Genomic DNA, 14381 nt, shown 5'->3' on the forward strand with positions numbered 1-14381 from the left:
GCACTTTAGGTGGAGCCACTTTGTATCCTCATCAAAGTCGGTAGTCACAACAAAACCTCTTTGCTGCATAATTCTATGTGGTTCAGACTCTTATTCTGTTTCTAGAATAAATAATAATCCCTTTATGCTCTCAAACAAAAAACAAACCAGATGTAATTTCCCTGATGTCTTATTAAAAGCAATTTCATTAGGTCTGACAAAGCGGCTCTTCCATGTGCAGTCAAGGGAGTGTCTGGCCCTGAGGTCCTACAGTCAGAGGAGATCAGAAGAAACCTTCTAAGGGGCAGCCGTAGATACCAATGGAAAAGAAGCATGCAGTCACATGGTGGAGAACTTAAGACCGGGAAAGCCCTTCACATCATGTGGTTTTTAGTTTCTTTCTGAAGAAAGCAGACAAAGATATTCTCCTGAAATTCAACTCACACACAATTTCATCACCAAAGGTCTTCTTTCTAAACAGCAGGCAATCGAGCAGACAGTATCTGCAATTCTGGATTTGGGGGACTCTGAAATGTCATCAAATGGACTGCACTTCTATCCAGCTCCTTACAAAGGGAATGATGACTCTGAATTCATGACTCTCTCCCCTCTCCCTGGTCAGAAGGCTATAACCTTCTTCTCGGGACAGCTAATTTAATGCAAAGCTGGAATGCTAAGATACTAGATGAAGGCAGCAGGACGGAGACATGGTATCATACATGACGGTTCTGAAGGGCGGAGGGTGCCATGGCGTTCGACGAGAGGCAACAAGCAGTTGGTAGGAGATGAGATATGCAGGAAAAACGGAAGATGCTTTGTGGGGAGGGGGAGAAGGGTTGGAAAAAAGTCTTTGCCAAGACCCAAGCAGGTGGCACGTGAAGGGATAGTTCTAGAATAAGGTGGCAGCAGGGGACACACAGAATAAAGAACAGACAGAAGATACCAGCGGAAGGAAAAGTGGCAGATGTGAGGATGAATAACATGCTGAGGACGAAGGAAATTTCTAAGTCAGTGACGTGATGATTCAAATGACTCTGACTAATAAGACCTGGAAACAAAAGGGATCTGCTGGATTAGAGATACTGAAATTCACGTGATGGCGAGCTAAGAGAGAGCCACAGGTAGGCACTTAGGAGGAGGACAACAGGTCTGGGGGCACTCACGTGTGTGGAGGTTGTAGAACAAGCACACAGTCCAGATGCACTGAAATTCAAGGGGATCAAAGGAACCGAACTCAGGCGAAAGAGGGAACTTGGGTAATTGGTAAGCAGAAAGAAAATAGAATAAATGGGTACGCAGAAAGAGAACAGAATGGGCCAGGCACAGTGGCTCACACCTGTCATGCCAGAACTTTGAGAGGCCGAGTCAGGCGGATTACCTGAGCTCAGGAGTTCAAGACGGAGTGAAACCCCATCTCTACCAAAAATAAAATATTAGCCAAGTGTGGTGGCACACACCTGCAATCTTAGCTACTTGGGAGGCTGAGGCAGGAGAATCGCTTGAACCTGGGAGGCGGAGGCTGCAGCGAGCCGAGGGCAATGGAGTGAGACTCCATCTCAAAAATAAATAAATAAATAAGCAAATCTCATTTGAAAGAAAGAAAGAAAGAAAACAGCATGGAGGCCAGGGGTTACTGATTTGAAGAAGTTTAAAAGATGGCAATTTTCAAAAAGACAAGTTAGCCCATGCAATGCATTACTGAGGAGGCCAGACAGGTTAGACCGACGGAGACATGGCCACTGAATGTAGTGACAATAAAATTGAAGAAAATAATGAGGAGAAAAGTCAGACTTGGGAGGAGTTTGGGAAAGACTGAAAAAAAAAAAAAAAAAACCACGTGGAAGCAGCAGGCACAATATTCTGAGTCTAAAAGCTTGGCAGCAGCAGAAGGAGCTACAGGAGAGTAGCTGGGAAGGATCGAGTCATCCAAAGTTTTGGAACTACCCATTTAAACTCCACATTTACCATGAACGCTGCTAAATGTTGAGCTCTGTCTGCTTGAATATTTACCAAAGTTCTTCAATGGGAGGTAATGTAAAAGGACAAGGGCTGGCGCTCTTTGCCCAATTGTGTCCAGCAGCTTTAAATTCTACCGCTTAAGTAGTTAAAAATCTGTTCTTTTGTTGAAGGAAAGAACTTATGAATAGAAGGCAGCAACCCTAGACCCTTTAGAAATGACTAGTATTCAGTCCCTGTAATTTACTGGGCAATAATTTCAAACTCAAACAATCCCAACAGCAAGGTGGCTGAAGTCCACCAAAAGTTCAAATGGGATATGTTCTCTTTAAAATTTTGAGAGCGACTAAATATGACAACCATCTGATGTATGAAAATTATTCACAACCAAAAACAGACAGTCTGGAAATAGCTGGGATGACTTCATTTAGACAGAATTACCCAAATCTGTTTCTAATATACACAGTACACATAATAAATTTTTACAATATGACAAGGAAAACAAACTTAATAAAAGTTCCCGATCTTTTGTTACACAAGCATGCTATATCCATGCTATGTTTATAATAGTTTGCTCATGATATCACAGCTCAGTAACAAAGGCCCAAGCAATACAAAAACAGTTACTAGGCATGACATCAGCTCACAACTACCGTAATTACATCGGTACACAAATTTCCCAAACTGTACATTTTCCAAACTGCTTCTCAATTTCAACGGCTGCTTTTAGACAATTACTTGCAGAGCTGTCTGCAGGCTTTGAGTAATACCCGTCTTTCTTCTCTTTCCCAAGCGTCATTTCCCTTTAGAAAGTGCATATTTCAATTATAAGCACTATTCTTCAAATATGCCCATCAACATATATCCAAATTAGGAGGCGGTGTGGTCTGGTGGTTAGGGAGGAGCATTAAGCATTAGCAACTCTGATTCCATTCCTTTTGCTTTCCCTGTTTGCTGGGCCCAGGTGGTGGCACAGGGAAAGGCTGTAGAGCAGGCGTCCCCAGACTTTTTACACAGGGGGCCAGTTCACTGTCCCTCAGACCTTTGGAGGGCCACCACATACTGTGCTCCTCTCACTGACCACCAACGAAAGAGGTGCCCCTTCCTGAAGTGCGGAGGGGCGGGGGGCGGATAAATGGCCTCAGGGCGGCCCGCGGGCCATAGTTTGGGGACACCTGCTGTAGAGTGTAATGGATGAAAGCAGAGACTCTTGAGCCAGACTGTATGGGCTAGAATCCTAGCTCTGCCACCTATCAGCTGTATGGCCTGGGACAAGTTAACTTCTCTATGCTCCACTTTCCTGCCCTGTAAAATGGGAATAATAATAGAACTTACCCCATATGGTGGCTGTACAGTAGTTGGCGCCTAGAAAGCACTATACAGTATTTACTATTTAATATAACTATTATCTTTCTGGGACTCAGTTTCCTGTCTGAAAACCTGGCACAAATTAACCTGACTTAGGGTAAACTGTTTAATTTTTCTAATGTCAGGGTAGGGGGGTCACATTATCTCAAGATAGTGAAGTTTAATGAGTAAAGTTTGAATGAATGCATGCATGTATGTATGAATGAATGAATGAATGAATGAATGAAAACACAGGTTTTGAAAATAACCAACAGTTACAGAAGTGAAAAACATTATACCATGGAAATTGGGCTTCATCCTATTTTCTCTAATGTCTTACTTTCCTGTTTCTGTGATGAATGTTGATCAATATCTCCAACCCAATTAAAATAATAAGCGTAGGGAAAAAAGATATTGCCTTGTGATTTCAGAAGTGTATTTCTCTAAGGACCAAACTTTTTGAGCCCATCCTAATATGCACAACCTCTGTCTCACTGTGCTGTGCGGTCAGCTGGCTTTCCTGACCAGGCAGGGTGCCAGGGGAGCGCGACTACCCCCATTGTCACTTCTGGTCCATGGTATTGCACCAAATGCTGTTATTCTAGGCTCCAGGAAATTTTCTAACCACTGGACAGGGTCCAATGCTGTGTGCTAATGAGTTTCAGATTGGAGGACTTCACTGTGCATGTGTCAGAAAAGTGACACAGTTTATAGCAAGGTTGGGGGAGGGAAGAAAAGACACACAAAAAGAAAGAAAAAACAGTAGTTAAAAAATGCTGGCTACTCAAATTGACAGGGAACACGACCTCTGCACTTCAGCAGAAATTCTTGCAGACTTAGAAAATAAAGGAGTTTGCTTTTATCGCATACTGTGAGACTCATATGGAAAAATGGAAAACACTACATCACTTGACCTCAGCGTGCCCCCTTTCAACCACAGACGAATATTGTGTACAAAAATTCCAAATCAACTTAAGATGTTCCAAAAAAAAAAAAAAGAGAGAGAGAGAGAGAGGCTTTAATTTTCTGCATTAGATTTGATTATCACTATTTTGGTTCTGAGATTTTGCTTAGAAGTTTCACACAGGAAAAAGACTGAAAATTCCAGGAACAGTATTTTAGCGCTTTGGGGATAATGACATAGTGGTCTCTATCGGGTGGGCGCAGCACGGTCTACACTCCCATCGCAATGGAGAATACTGAGCAAGCCTGGCTCGCTCAGGCCTGAAAGTCACTCTAGACTGAAATCATGATTATTTGCTTACATTAACAGAACATCAAAACCAATTTTAAACAACTTAAGGAAACTCAAGCCATCTTTGCTTGGTGATTCACTGCCATGGGAAACCAAGAAGCACTTTTCTCCCTTCAAGGCAACCAATAGGCTTGATAGCAAGACTTCTCATTATGGGATCACAGCCTATCCAAGAAGAAGCTGCCCTTCTGCTGCTTTTATTTTTTTCGTCAAGAAGAATCGCTTCTTAGGAGTGTAACTCATAGAACTTTGGAGTAATGAGATTACAATTCAATTTTTTTTTTCTTTTGCCACACTTAGTCCTGGGGACTTTAAAAATCCAATTCTTTCACATCCTTGAACTGTCATCAACATTTTTTCAGATGGTGTCAATAAAACTGATTGCTTGCAGTTCTGAATTCTGTTCTGCACATGGAAACAATATAACTTATTTTAAAGTATTTTCAATAGGGATGGAAGGAGAAATGGAACCTCAGGAAACCCATTCACAACATTTGGGGAGAGACGGGAGGGGGACATCCAAAGCAAAGTAAATGTCCTGAACATTACTGTACTCTGGAAACTTCAACAAAACATCCTGATATATAAACCCTAAAACTGACTGTTGTGCTGACTGATACGTCTTCCTGTCAGATATGAATGATGTTCCTGAAACATTAATATGTTCATTAAATTCTAACTCTCTGTACTAAAAATATTCTCTACTTTGGCGGAGAGGCATCTTGACAGCTTTGTTGTAATCATATATGTGAAGCCCCCAGTCTACACAGTTGTAGAGATGCCTCATACCTACAACCAATCTGTTGCTTTTACAAGTTTAATCTAGGTATTAAGCAGCTGATTGTGGAATCACGTTGCTTCGACATCTTCAACTCAGCTGTATATCACAGAAACCACTATGGGTGGTGACAGACTCCCATGATGCCTAGCAATCATACATGCCTCTAACTCCCTAATCTGTGATACTACAAAATACGGCTTGCATTTTTTTTTTTCTCTTCCCTCTTTCCCTGAAGCACAAGTGGACGACCAGCAAGGGTCCGACAGTGTTATTCCTAATTACCTTTTTTTTCACTCTTGATCCTGTGGCTCTCATAATTAGTTACCTGGGGCTGCAATCCAATTTGAAGTGATGACAAGAAAGTGATCCATGAAAAAGTAATAAGTTAAATCCAATTTCAGCCTTCCTCTAATTAAATGCACATGGAACTAATGACTCCAACCCTAGCATTTTAGTGATAATGGTAATTAGCGAGGTGGGAGTCACTCTCTTTTTCAACACTGGAGGTGTAAACCACAAGGTAAAATGGCAGGAGCACTCTTAATTACATGTGTCATTTTGTCAGCAATTTACACATTTTTGACCAGTCAAGTATGTTTTTTTCCTCTGTCCCTTTCCACCTCCAAGCCCCAACAATGATTATAACATACTAGTCCATGTTCCAAACACATGGACGCTCAGAGGAGCACTTCAGACTTAAAAATAAGAAATAACTTTTCTTTGCTGTTGATCACTTCTCTCTCTCTCTCTCTCTCTCTCTCTCTCTCTCTCTCTCTCTCTCTCTCTCTCTCTCTCTCTCTCACAGACATGCACAGAGACACACACAGACACAAAAAGATACACTTAGGGTAATTATGCAGATCTGAGTCCTCTTAAATGAAATCCAGATATTTACAGTGGAACTTTTTGTTGGTTTCAGCCTTTTTTTTTTTTTTTTTTTTTGCTTATAATATGGAAAAGAGAGTAATTTACTTATTTATGGAAAATATGACACTCAGTAGGTGCTGAGAAAACACACATAAAAAGAGAGGCAATAATTAACCTCTTGATGGCATACTGGTTATCTGAGTTTCTAAACAAGTGGCTTCCCTTCCTGGTGCTGTGACTATCTTTGTGCTGTGTATCACGTCAGTTACTTGTTTCCATTTTCCTCATCCATTAAGTGGTTGAAGGACACTGTCTATTCTACAGGGCAGCTAAGGGGCTGGCCCACATGCAGCACTGACGAAACATTCATTATCTAACACACTTTGCATGTGGTGGAAAGGACATGATTACATATAAAATATTAGCATCACATTTGCATTTAAATCTTAGATACATTTAAACAAGTGATTATATAATTAAATGTCCAAACTGAGATACTTCTTTTTCTTTAATAGTAACGGAGTCCTGCTATGTTGCTCAGACTGGCCTCAAACTCCTGAGCTCAAGCGATCCTCTGGGCTTGGCCTCCTTAGTAGCTGAGATATGGTGTACACTGTTGCAGTTGCACCTGGTTCAAATAGAGATTTTTTTTTTTTTCTTTGAGATAGAGTCTCGCTCAGTAGCCCAGGCTAGAGTGCATCATGGCTCACTGCAGCCTCAACCTCCTGGGCTCATTCAATCCTCCCACCTCAGCTACTAGAGTAGCTGGGAATACAGGGACCAGGTTAGGCTAATATTTTTGTATTCTTTGTAGAGATGGGGTTTTGCCATGTTGCTCAGGCTGGTCTCTAACTCCTGGATTCAAGTGATCTGCCCGCTTCGGCCTCCCAAAATGCTGGGATTACAGGTATGAGAGTCACTGCACCTGGGGATACTTTCGAGAGTGAGAATTATGAATAAACACAACCAATCAATAGCCATGGAGTGGGCTGTTGTAGGCAGACTGGGACCCAGGGCCACCTATATGCAGCTGAAATTTAAATACCAAAAACAAACTAACTCATTATATTGCAACTTACACCAGAATTTTGGAAGCAAGGGCAAAACAGGCTATCAGAAAAAAAAAAAAAAAAAAAAAAATCTTAAAGCAGGAGGATGAGCCTGGGTCCCAAGGCGAACTTCTTGAGGTTCGTGAAATCTCTTAAGTCTGGATGTGACATTTTGTGTACATGTGCATTTTTCTGGGAGGAGGAATAACTGTTTCTATCATATTTGTAAGGGTGCATGCAATTGGAAAGACTAAGAACTATTTATAAAATATTTGTTAGATTATCTCTTATCAAGACTTATTTTTAAGGTTTTGGGATTCTCCAATATCATGCGAAAATAGTAACATCTTAAAGTTAACAAAATTTCAATGCCTTGTATCAATTTAAAAAGCTAGGGATGCCAATTCTAGACAATGTTAACTCTGTACATAAAAACAAGTTTGCCTCCCTCCCCTAAATCATCCTTACTAATCAATGTATAGGACTATTTCTTAAGGATCAGTATTTCAAAACTATTCCATTTCACTATCAACAACAGAAAATTGTAGTTTCCTTTACAGGTTTCCTCTTGCCAATTTATTCTTTAGTGAATAACGTGGAAATGGGATGAACTACTAAGATTATATAAGGCATTAATGCAAAGCAAAAATGTTGCCTAAAGCATGTTTTATATAACTGCAAATAAAAATGCTAAAAACAAAACAAAACAAAAAACAAAAACACCTACTGAATCTTGTATTTTAACCTCCTCCACCTAAAGCAAGAATCCACATAATCATTCTGAGCTTCCAAGTGGACTAACGGGCTGGCCTTAAAGTGGGTTTCACCATCTTTCCTACCAGTGAAATGGCCTTCTGGGTAAGGGGCTCGCACATGACATGACCTTGGAAGGAAGGGGATGGGCAGGAGGGAAAACTATCAGATGACTGACTTCACATTCAAATTCTTTATAGAGGGCCTGAAACTGGTGCGCTTTCCACTGCAGGCAACACACAAAGTTTACTTTCTTTCCTAACTTTAATGCTGCCAGAATACACATGTACTTTTACTTTCTTAGGAGAAAATGTGTCATTTGATTTCCTTCCAGTTTATGTACTCGTGCCAACAACCAAAATGCTTAAAGAACCAAAATGAATTAGTACCCAGAAACGAGGGTCAAAGTTTCAAAATTTGATCAATAAAATTGCTCATCTACTCACAAATTAATCTTCAGCCAGTAAAATGACAAATTTTCGAGGTTATGAGTATACCTGAACTGTTAGGCATTTATTTCATTTGCTTAAGCAATCTTCAGAAATATATAAATATTTATAAAAGAGAGCCTAGGCTGGGCGTGGTGGTTCATGCCTATAATCCTAGCACTTTGGGAGGCCAAGGCAGACAGATCACCTGAGGTCAGAAGTTCAAGACCAGTGTGGTCAACATGGCAAAACTCTGTCTCTACTAAAAATACGAAAATTAGCCGGGCATGGTGGTACATGCCTGTTGTCCCAGCTACTCTGGAGGCTAAGGCAGGAGGATCACTTGAACCTGGGAGGCAGAAGCTGTAGTGAGCCAATATCGCGCCACTACACTCCAGCCTGGGTGAAACAGTGAGACTCCGTCTCAAAAAAAACAAACCATCAAACAAACAAAAAGCCTACTATTTTTACTCAGCTGTAATTTTCTTTTTGCAGCAAAACCTTGTTAATTTGTTTACAACTCATAAACGTCCTGAAGGCAGGATCTGTCTCTTCAATAGTTCTGTATCCCATGAACACCAGCACAACGCCCAGCTTGCTTGGGAAATGTTCAACCAACTTGCATTCAATCAATTCAGATCATTCTGATTCTGAATTTATGATGGGGCCAATTTTCAATTTTCATTTGTGTCATTCATAAAAAAAAAAATTTGCAAAGCAAATGAACAGAATAAGTAAAAAGATAATTTTGGTTACTAAGTAGAATATTTCTCAAAAACTTCAGAAGCAATATCTATACCTGATTAATGCCTTCATTAATAAACCACATCACCCAAGAATGTGACCTGCTCAGATTTGGTTCAGTATGTGGATCTGCAAAGAGTGTCATTTCTCTCTTATTTACTCTCATCTCCTGAAATTAGAACAAATTGGTGATGTTTGACTACATTTTATGATCTCTATCGAGTAACCACTTATAGCCTCCTCTAACTTTCCATTTTCTTTTGTTTGTATCATCAGCCTGTGAAACCAGAGAGCGCTGCCAAACACAAAGCAGGGAAGTGTGAGATATGCTTAAAATATGAGTCACAGTATATTTGGGGATTTGGGTTTCTTTTTTTTTCCCCCTCAAGCGATCAGCAGATCAAATCCTTCTTCCCTGTCAAGCCTTCTTCTATGCAGAAGATCTGAAATTTGCTAAAATCGGTCTCCCAGTGTAGTTATGAAGGGTGAGAAGATCAGAGATGAGCACTGTTAAGATTTGCTGTAGGATTTCCCTTTCATTTCAGAGCCACTCCGGCGGAGATGCCTCAGCGAGGATGCAGTATGGCAAGATATATTTAAATATGAAGGTTATTCCTTCTGTGAATCACCAAGTCTATATGCGTATTTTTATAATGAGGTAATATACCATGTGGCCTAGGATAGTAATTTCTCCTCTCTGTTTGTGGAAGGCCAGCTAACCTAATAAAGCTTACTAAATGTGCATGACCTATCAGGCAGCTGAGGGGTCCTTCAGCAATTGTCTGTGATACACACACACACCAGTCCGTCAACCGTTCAGATTTTTTTCCCCCTGGCCAACTTTTAAAGCTGGTCTAAATTCTCTGCTTGTCGACTCCTCTACTTGGGGGGTAGGGAAAAACTCAAGACATCTTCTTTAGCAAAACCAGCATTCAAGCTTACCCCTTCTCCCCCCACTTTTTATACAGACTGAAGTGCTCAGCAGAATGTGTGAGGTTGGTTTTGACACTGTCCTTGCCAAGAAAAACGAAGCCCTCTATATCATACTCTTCTGCATGGTGGCTAAAAACCCTGTAACAGGCAAGAAGAAAAAGAGCCCTCAAAAGGAAATCCCCTGAAACTTTACTTCTTATATTTAGCCCTCAAGGAACTTCATTCAACTTGGAAAAGAAGTTACCTTAAAATGCCATATGTTTTTAAAAAGCAAGTATGAGGGAAAATAATTCTACCATAAAAAAACCACAAACGATATTCAATACTGAAGAGCAGTGTGATCAGACAGATTGTGTATGTGTGTATTTTTTTTATTATCTCTAACCAAAGCTCTACTATGTGTAAGATTTTTCCCCCTAATAATATATTTTCATTTTCCCAACGCACTTCAGGTCTGATGAATTCAAGAGGACTCAGGGTATTTTTAAGGCTGTGAGAGCTCCATGAGGGAGGCAAAAAGAATGGACCATCATTTGAATCACTGAGTGACAGGCTGGGCTAGCTCCCTGTATACATTAATAAATTAGAATTTTAATTGTGTCTCTGTCCACAGGAGATGCCCCAGTACTTTAATATGTACCAACAATTGGCTATGTTATGGAATCTGCAATGTGGCCTCCGCCACTGACCTCTGAAACACAATTCCCAGTCTGACTACGGAAACTGTTCAGTTTGATCCTTTCAACTTATTTGAATCCTGACAAATAAGCTCACAGCTGAAAGGTCAACATAGTCATATTTCATCCTCCAGAGCTGTTCTTAAGACATCTGCACAACAAAGCACTTCTTATAGCACCTGACATGGGCCCTCAATGTCACTGTACCTCATTAAAAATGTCCCCTGCATACACATGTATTCCAAGACACATGGTCCGATGATGGTTTACCAAATAAGTGTTTACAGAAGAGGCAGTAAACAAGGCACACTGTCAACTTTTCCAGTCAAGTGTCACTATAGTGCTGAAATCTCTCTGGAAAGTGACAATCTCCCAAGTACATATAGAAGAACCAGAACTTGTTGGTCAAGATCAGTTTGATCTTTGCAGATAATTTGGGAACAGGTTGCGGTTCACCCTGACCTCTGAAAAGTCAACACAAGCTAGAATTTAGGTTGACCTCATTATCCAATTAATTGGCACCAAGTTATACACCTATCAGCCACGGCTTACAGATTCTGTCCCCTCCTGTGATAGGGGTGCCCATCTTCAGCTATGAATATAGTCTGAACCACTTAGGACCAGGGTGCCAAGTGCCCCCTCTGAAATGTGAGCATGAAGGCCCTGATTCAAGTTTCTTAGAAATTTCTATCACAATTTTCTACTTTGAGTCAAAAATCCAAATTAGATTATTTATTTATTTATTTATTTATTTATTTATTTATTTGAGATGGCGTTTTGCTCTTGTTGCCCAGGCTGGAGTGCAGTGGTGCGATCTTGACTGGCTGGAGTGCAGTGGTGCGATCTTGACTCACTGTAACCTCTACTTCCTGGGTTCAACTGATTCTCCTGCCTCAGCCTCCTGAGTTACTGGGACTACAGGCACCTGCCACCACACCTGGCTAGTTTCTGTACTTTTGGTAGAGATGGGGTTTCATCATGTTGGCCAGGCTGGCTCCTGACCTCAAGTGATCCGCCTACCTCAACCTCCCAAAGTGCTGGGATTACAGGCGTGAGCCACCGTGCGCAGTCCAAGTTAGATTTTTATAAATTTACTGCTTCTTCCACTCCATTAAACCCTTGCCTTCAATGTGCCTGAAATCAGAAGTTGCTAGAACAACCTTTTTTGTCATCTTTACATAAAAATTTCTTCCCATTTAAAAATTATTGACTTAGAAACATTCTGAACATATCCACTGAAGAATAGGGTATATCTTATAATCATTACAAGCTATAATATTAAAAGTAACACATCCTCCTCAGGCCTAGTCATAACTCTTGATTCTACTGACATTCCGGGATGAATCACGGTGTGTTGCATCCTATGCACTGCAGGACGTTTGGCAACATCCCTGGCGTGTACCTACTGGATGCCAGCAACACCTCTGCCCTGCTAGTTGTGGCAAACAAAAATGTCTCCAATGTTGCCCATTGTTCCGGGGCTGGCAGGAGGTGGGGTGCACAAAATCTTCCCTATCCAGGATAACTTCACTAAAGCAAGGTGTGTGTCTGTGTGTGTTTATCCCGTTTTTAGACCCAACATGAGAGAATGTGGTGACAATTCTGAGCACCATGAACTTTTCTCATTGGTAACCGACACTGCCTGTTAGCAACTCAACACTTACAAGTCCTCATCCTTCTATTACATTCACTCATCAGGAGATCTTACTCCTGGACAATGAAACTTTTGGGCAAATACATGTTTTCCTCAAAATGTTCTACTTTGCTGGTAAACCAAAAATACACTTTCCACAGAAGATTTTCTTACATGATTTGCAATTCTCAACACAATCCACTCCTGAACTGCTTATCAGTTATCCCAAAGGGTATAATGACAATTTAAAAAGAAAAAGAATTGTTACCTGAAGAGCTGGTTGTTTGTCATTCCTCTTGGGAGATTTTAATCCACTAACTTGCTGCTGCTGTTGCTGCTGAAGAAGGAGCTGTCTTGCCACCTGAAGTGCCTGGAAAGAAAAACAGAAGAAAATCCTTTGCATTACTACACAGGTTCAGGGGACTCTTCATAAAAAAAGGATTCCAGGAAGTGCACTTTGGGGCTGGGTCCTGACTTTCCTATTTCCTGGCAAATGAAACAGCAAACAAAACTTCCCACCAGTCTTAGTTGGAAAACTTTCCAGAATTTGTTTGCATTTCCTTTGACTGGGCCAATTTCATCCACAGTTCTACAGGCATCTAAGCAGACATTTTATTCCTACTAAAAATCTGACATGAAATTTAAGACCATGAGTGATTGGGACTCTGCAGAAGGATGACAGAGAGACCAGGAGGGAACCAGGCAAAGAAGAAAACTTGGAAGACACTACAGGACCCCTTTCAGGGCCATCTGCATCTTCCCCCAATTCTTGGGGAAATGTGGGGACTCAAGTTGAAAGTAATACTTTCACCCCATGTAAGTTCAAATAAAGACAAAGAACTAAGTGGTGGACCACAGGAATAATACACACTATGGGTTGGGCTATCTAGGAAGGAAGATGAAACAGATGGGACATACCTAGGAAGACCTTGACACTGACCTAGAATTTGAGAGGAAAATTTGGTAAATCTGACCTCTAGTCATCTTAAAAAGCTGTCTTAAGATGAACACAAGTCATCTTGAAAAGGGTTATCTAGGAAAGAATATGAAACAGATGAGACATAAGGATGACCCTGACCTTTACCTAGAATTTGGAGAGGAAAATATGGCAAATCTGGCTTTTAGTCACCTTAAATAGGAATATTATGTATCTCTGAACAAAACTGGGTATGTTTATTACAAATGACCCTTTCAAGTTTACAATATGGGATGGTTTTTCCCTAAAGGTAGACATTGGAGATAAAGCAAGAAGAAAACAGAAGACTTTGCCAGGCGTGGTGGCTCAAGCCTGTAATCCCAGCACTTTGGGAGGCCAAGGCGGGTGGATCACGAGGTCGAGAGATCGAGACCGTCCTGGTCAACATGGTGAAACCCCGTCTCTACTAAAAATACAAAAAATTAGCTGGGCATGGTGGCACGTGCCTGTAATCTCAGCCACTCAGGAGGCTGAGGCAGGAGAATTGCCTGAACCCAGGAGGCGGAGGTTGCGGTGAGCCGAGATCACGCCATTGCACTCCAGCCTGGGTAACAAGAGTGAAACTCCGTCTCAAAAAAAAAAAAAAAAAAAGATTTGTCAGTCATATGTTAAACATTTTGGAGAAGTCTTCTGTTTTCTTGTTTTTTTTTTTTTTTTTTGAGACGGAGTTTCGCTCTTGTTACCCAGGCTGGAGTGCCATGACACGATCTCGGCTCACCGCAACCTCCGCCTCCTGGGTTCAGGCAATTCTCCTGCCTCAGCCTCCTGAGTGGCTGGGATTACAGGCACGTGCCACCATGCCCAGCTAATTTTTTGTATTTTTAGTAGAGACGGGGTTTCACCATGTTGACCAGGACGGTCTCGATCTCTCGACCTCGTGATCCACCCGCCTCGGCCTCCCAAAGTGCTGGGATTACAGGCTTGAGCCACCGCGCCCAGCCCTGACACATCTTTTTACAAGTTCAAGTAGGCTGGGTACAGTGGCTCATGCCTGTAATCCCAG

The 14381-nt window shown here is 41.3% G+C and overlaps 1 protein-coding gene across 10 annotated transcripts in view; it reads right to left on the reverse strand.

Moving 5' to 3' along the window:
• FOXP1 (forkhead box P1) overlaps positions 1–14381 on the reverse strand; it is a 432878-nt gene that overhangs the window by 143288 nt on the left and 275209 nt on the right. For all 10 annotated transcript variants that reach the window (XM_074404548.1, XM_010350106.3, XM_074404545.1 and 7 more), the window contains one exon: positions 12671–12772. In XM_074404548.1, coding sequence (XP_074260649.1) covers positions 12671–12772 — 102 coding nt within the window. The remainder of the gene's footprint in view (positions 1–12670; positions 12773–14381) is intronic.

Source organism: Saimiri boliviensis, chromosome 8 (genome assembly GCF_048565385.1).
Source record: "Saimiri boliviensis isolate mSaiBol1 chromosome 8, mSaiBol1.pri, whole genome shotgun sequence".
NCBI lineage: Eukaryota > Metazoa > Chordata > Mammalia > Primates > Cebidae > Saimiri > Saimiri boliviensis.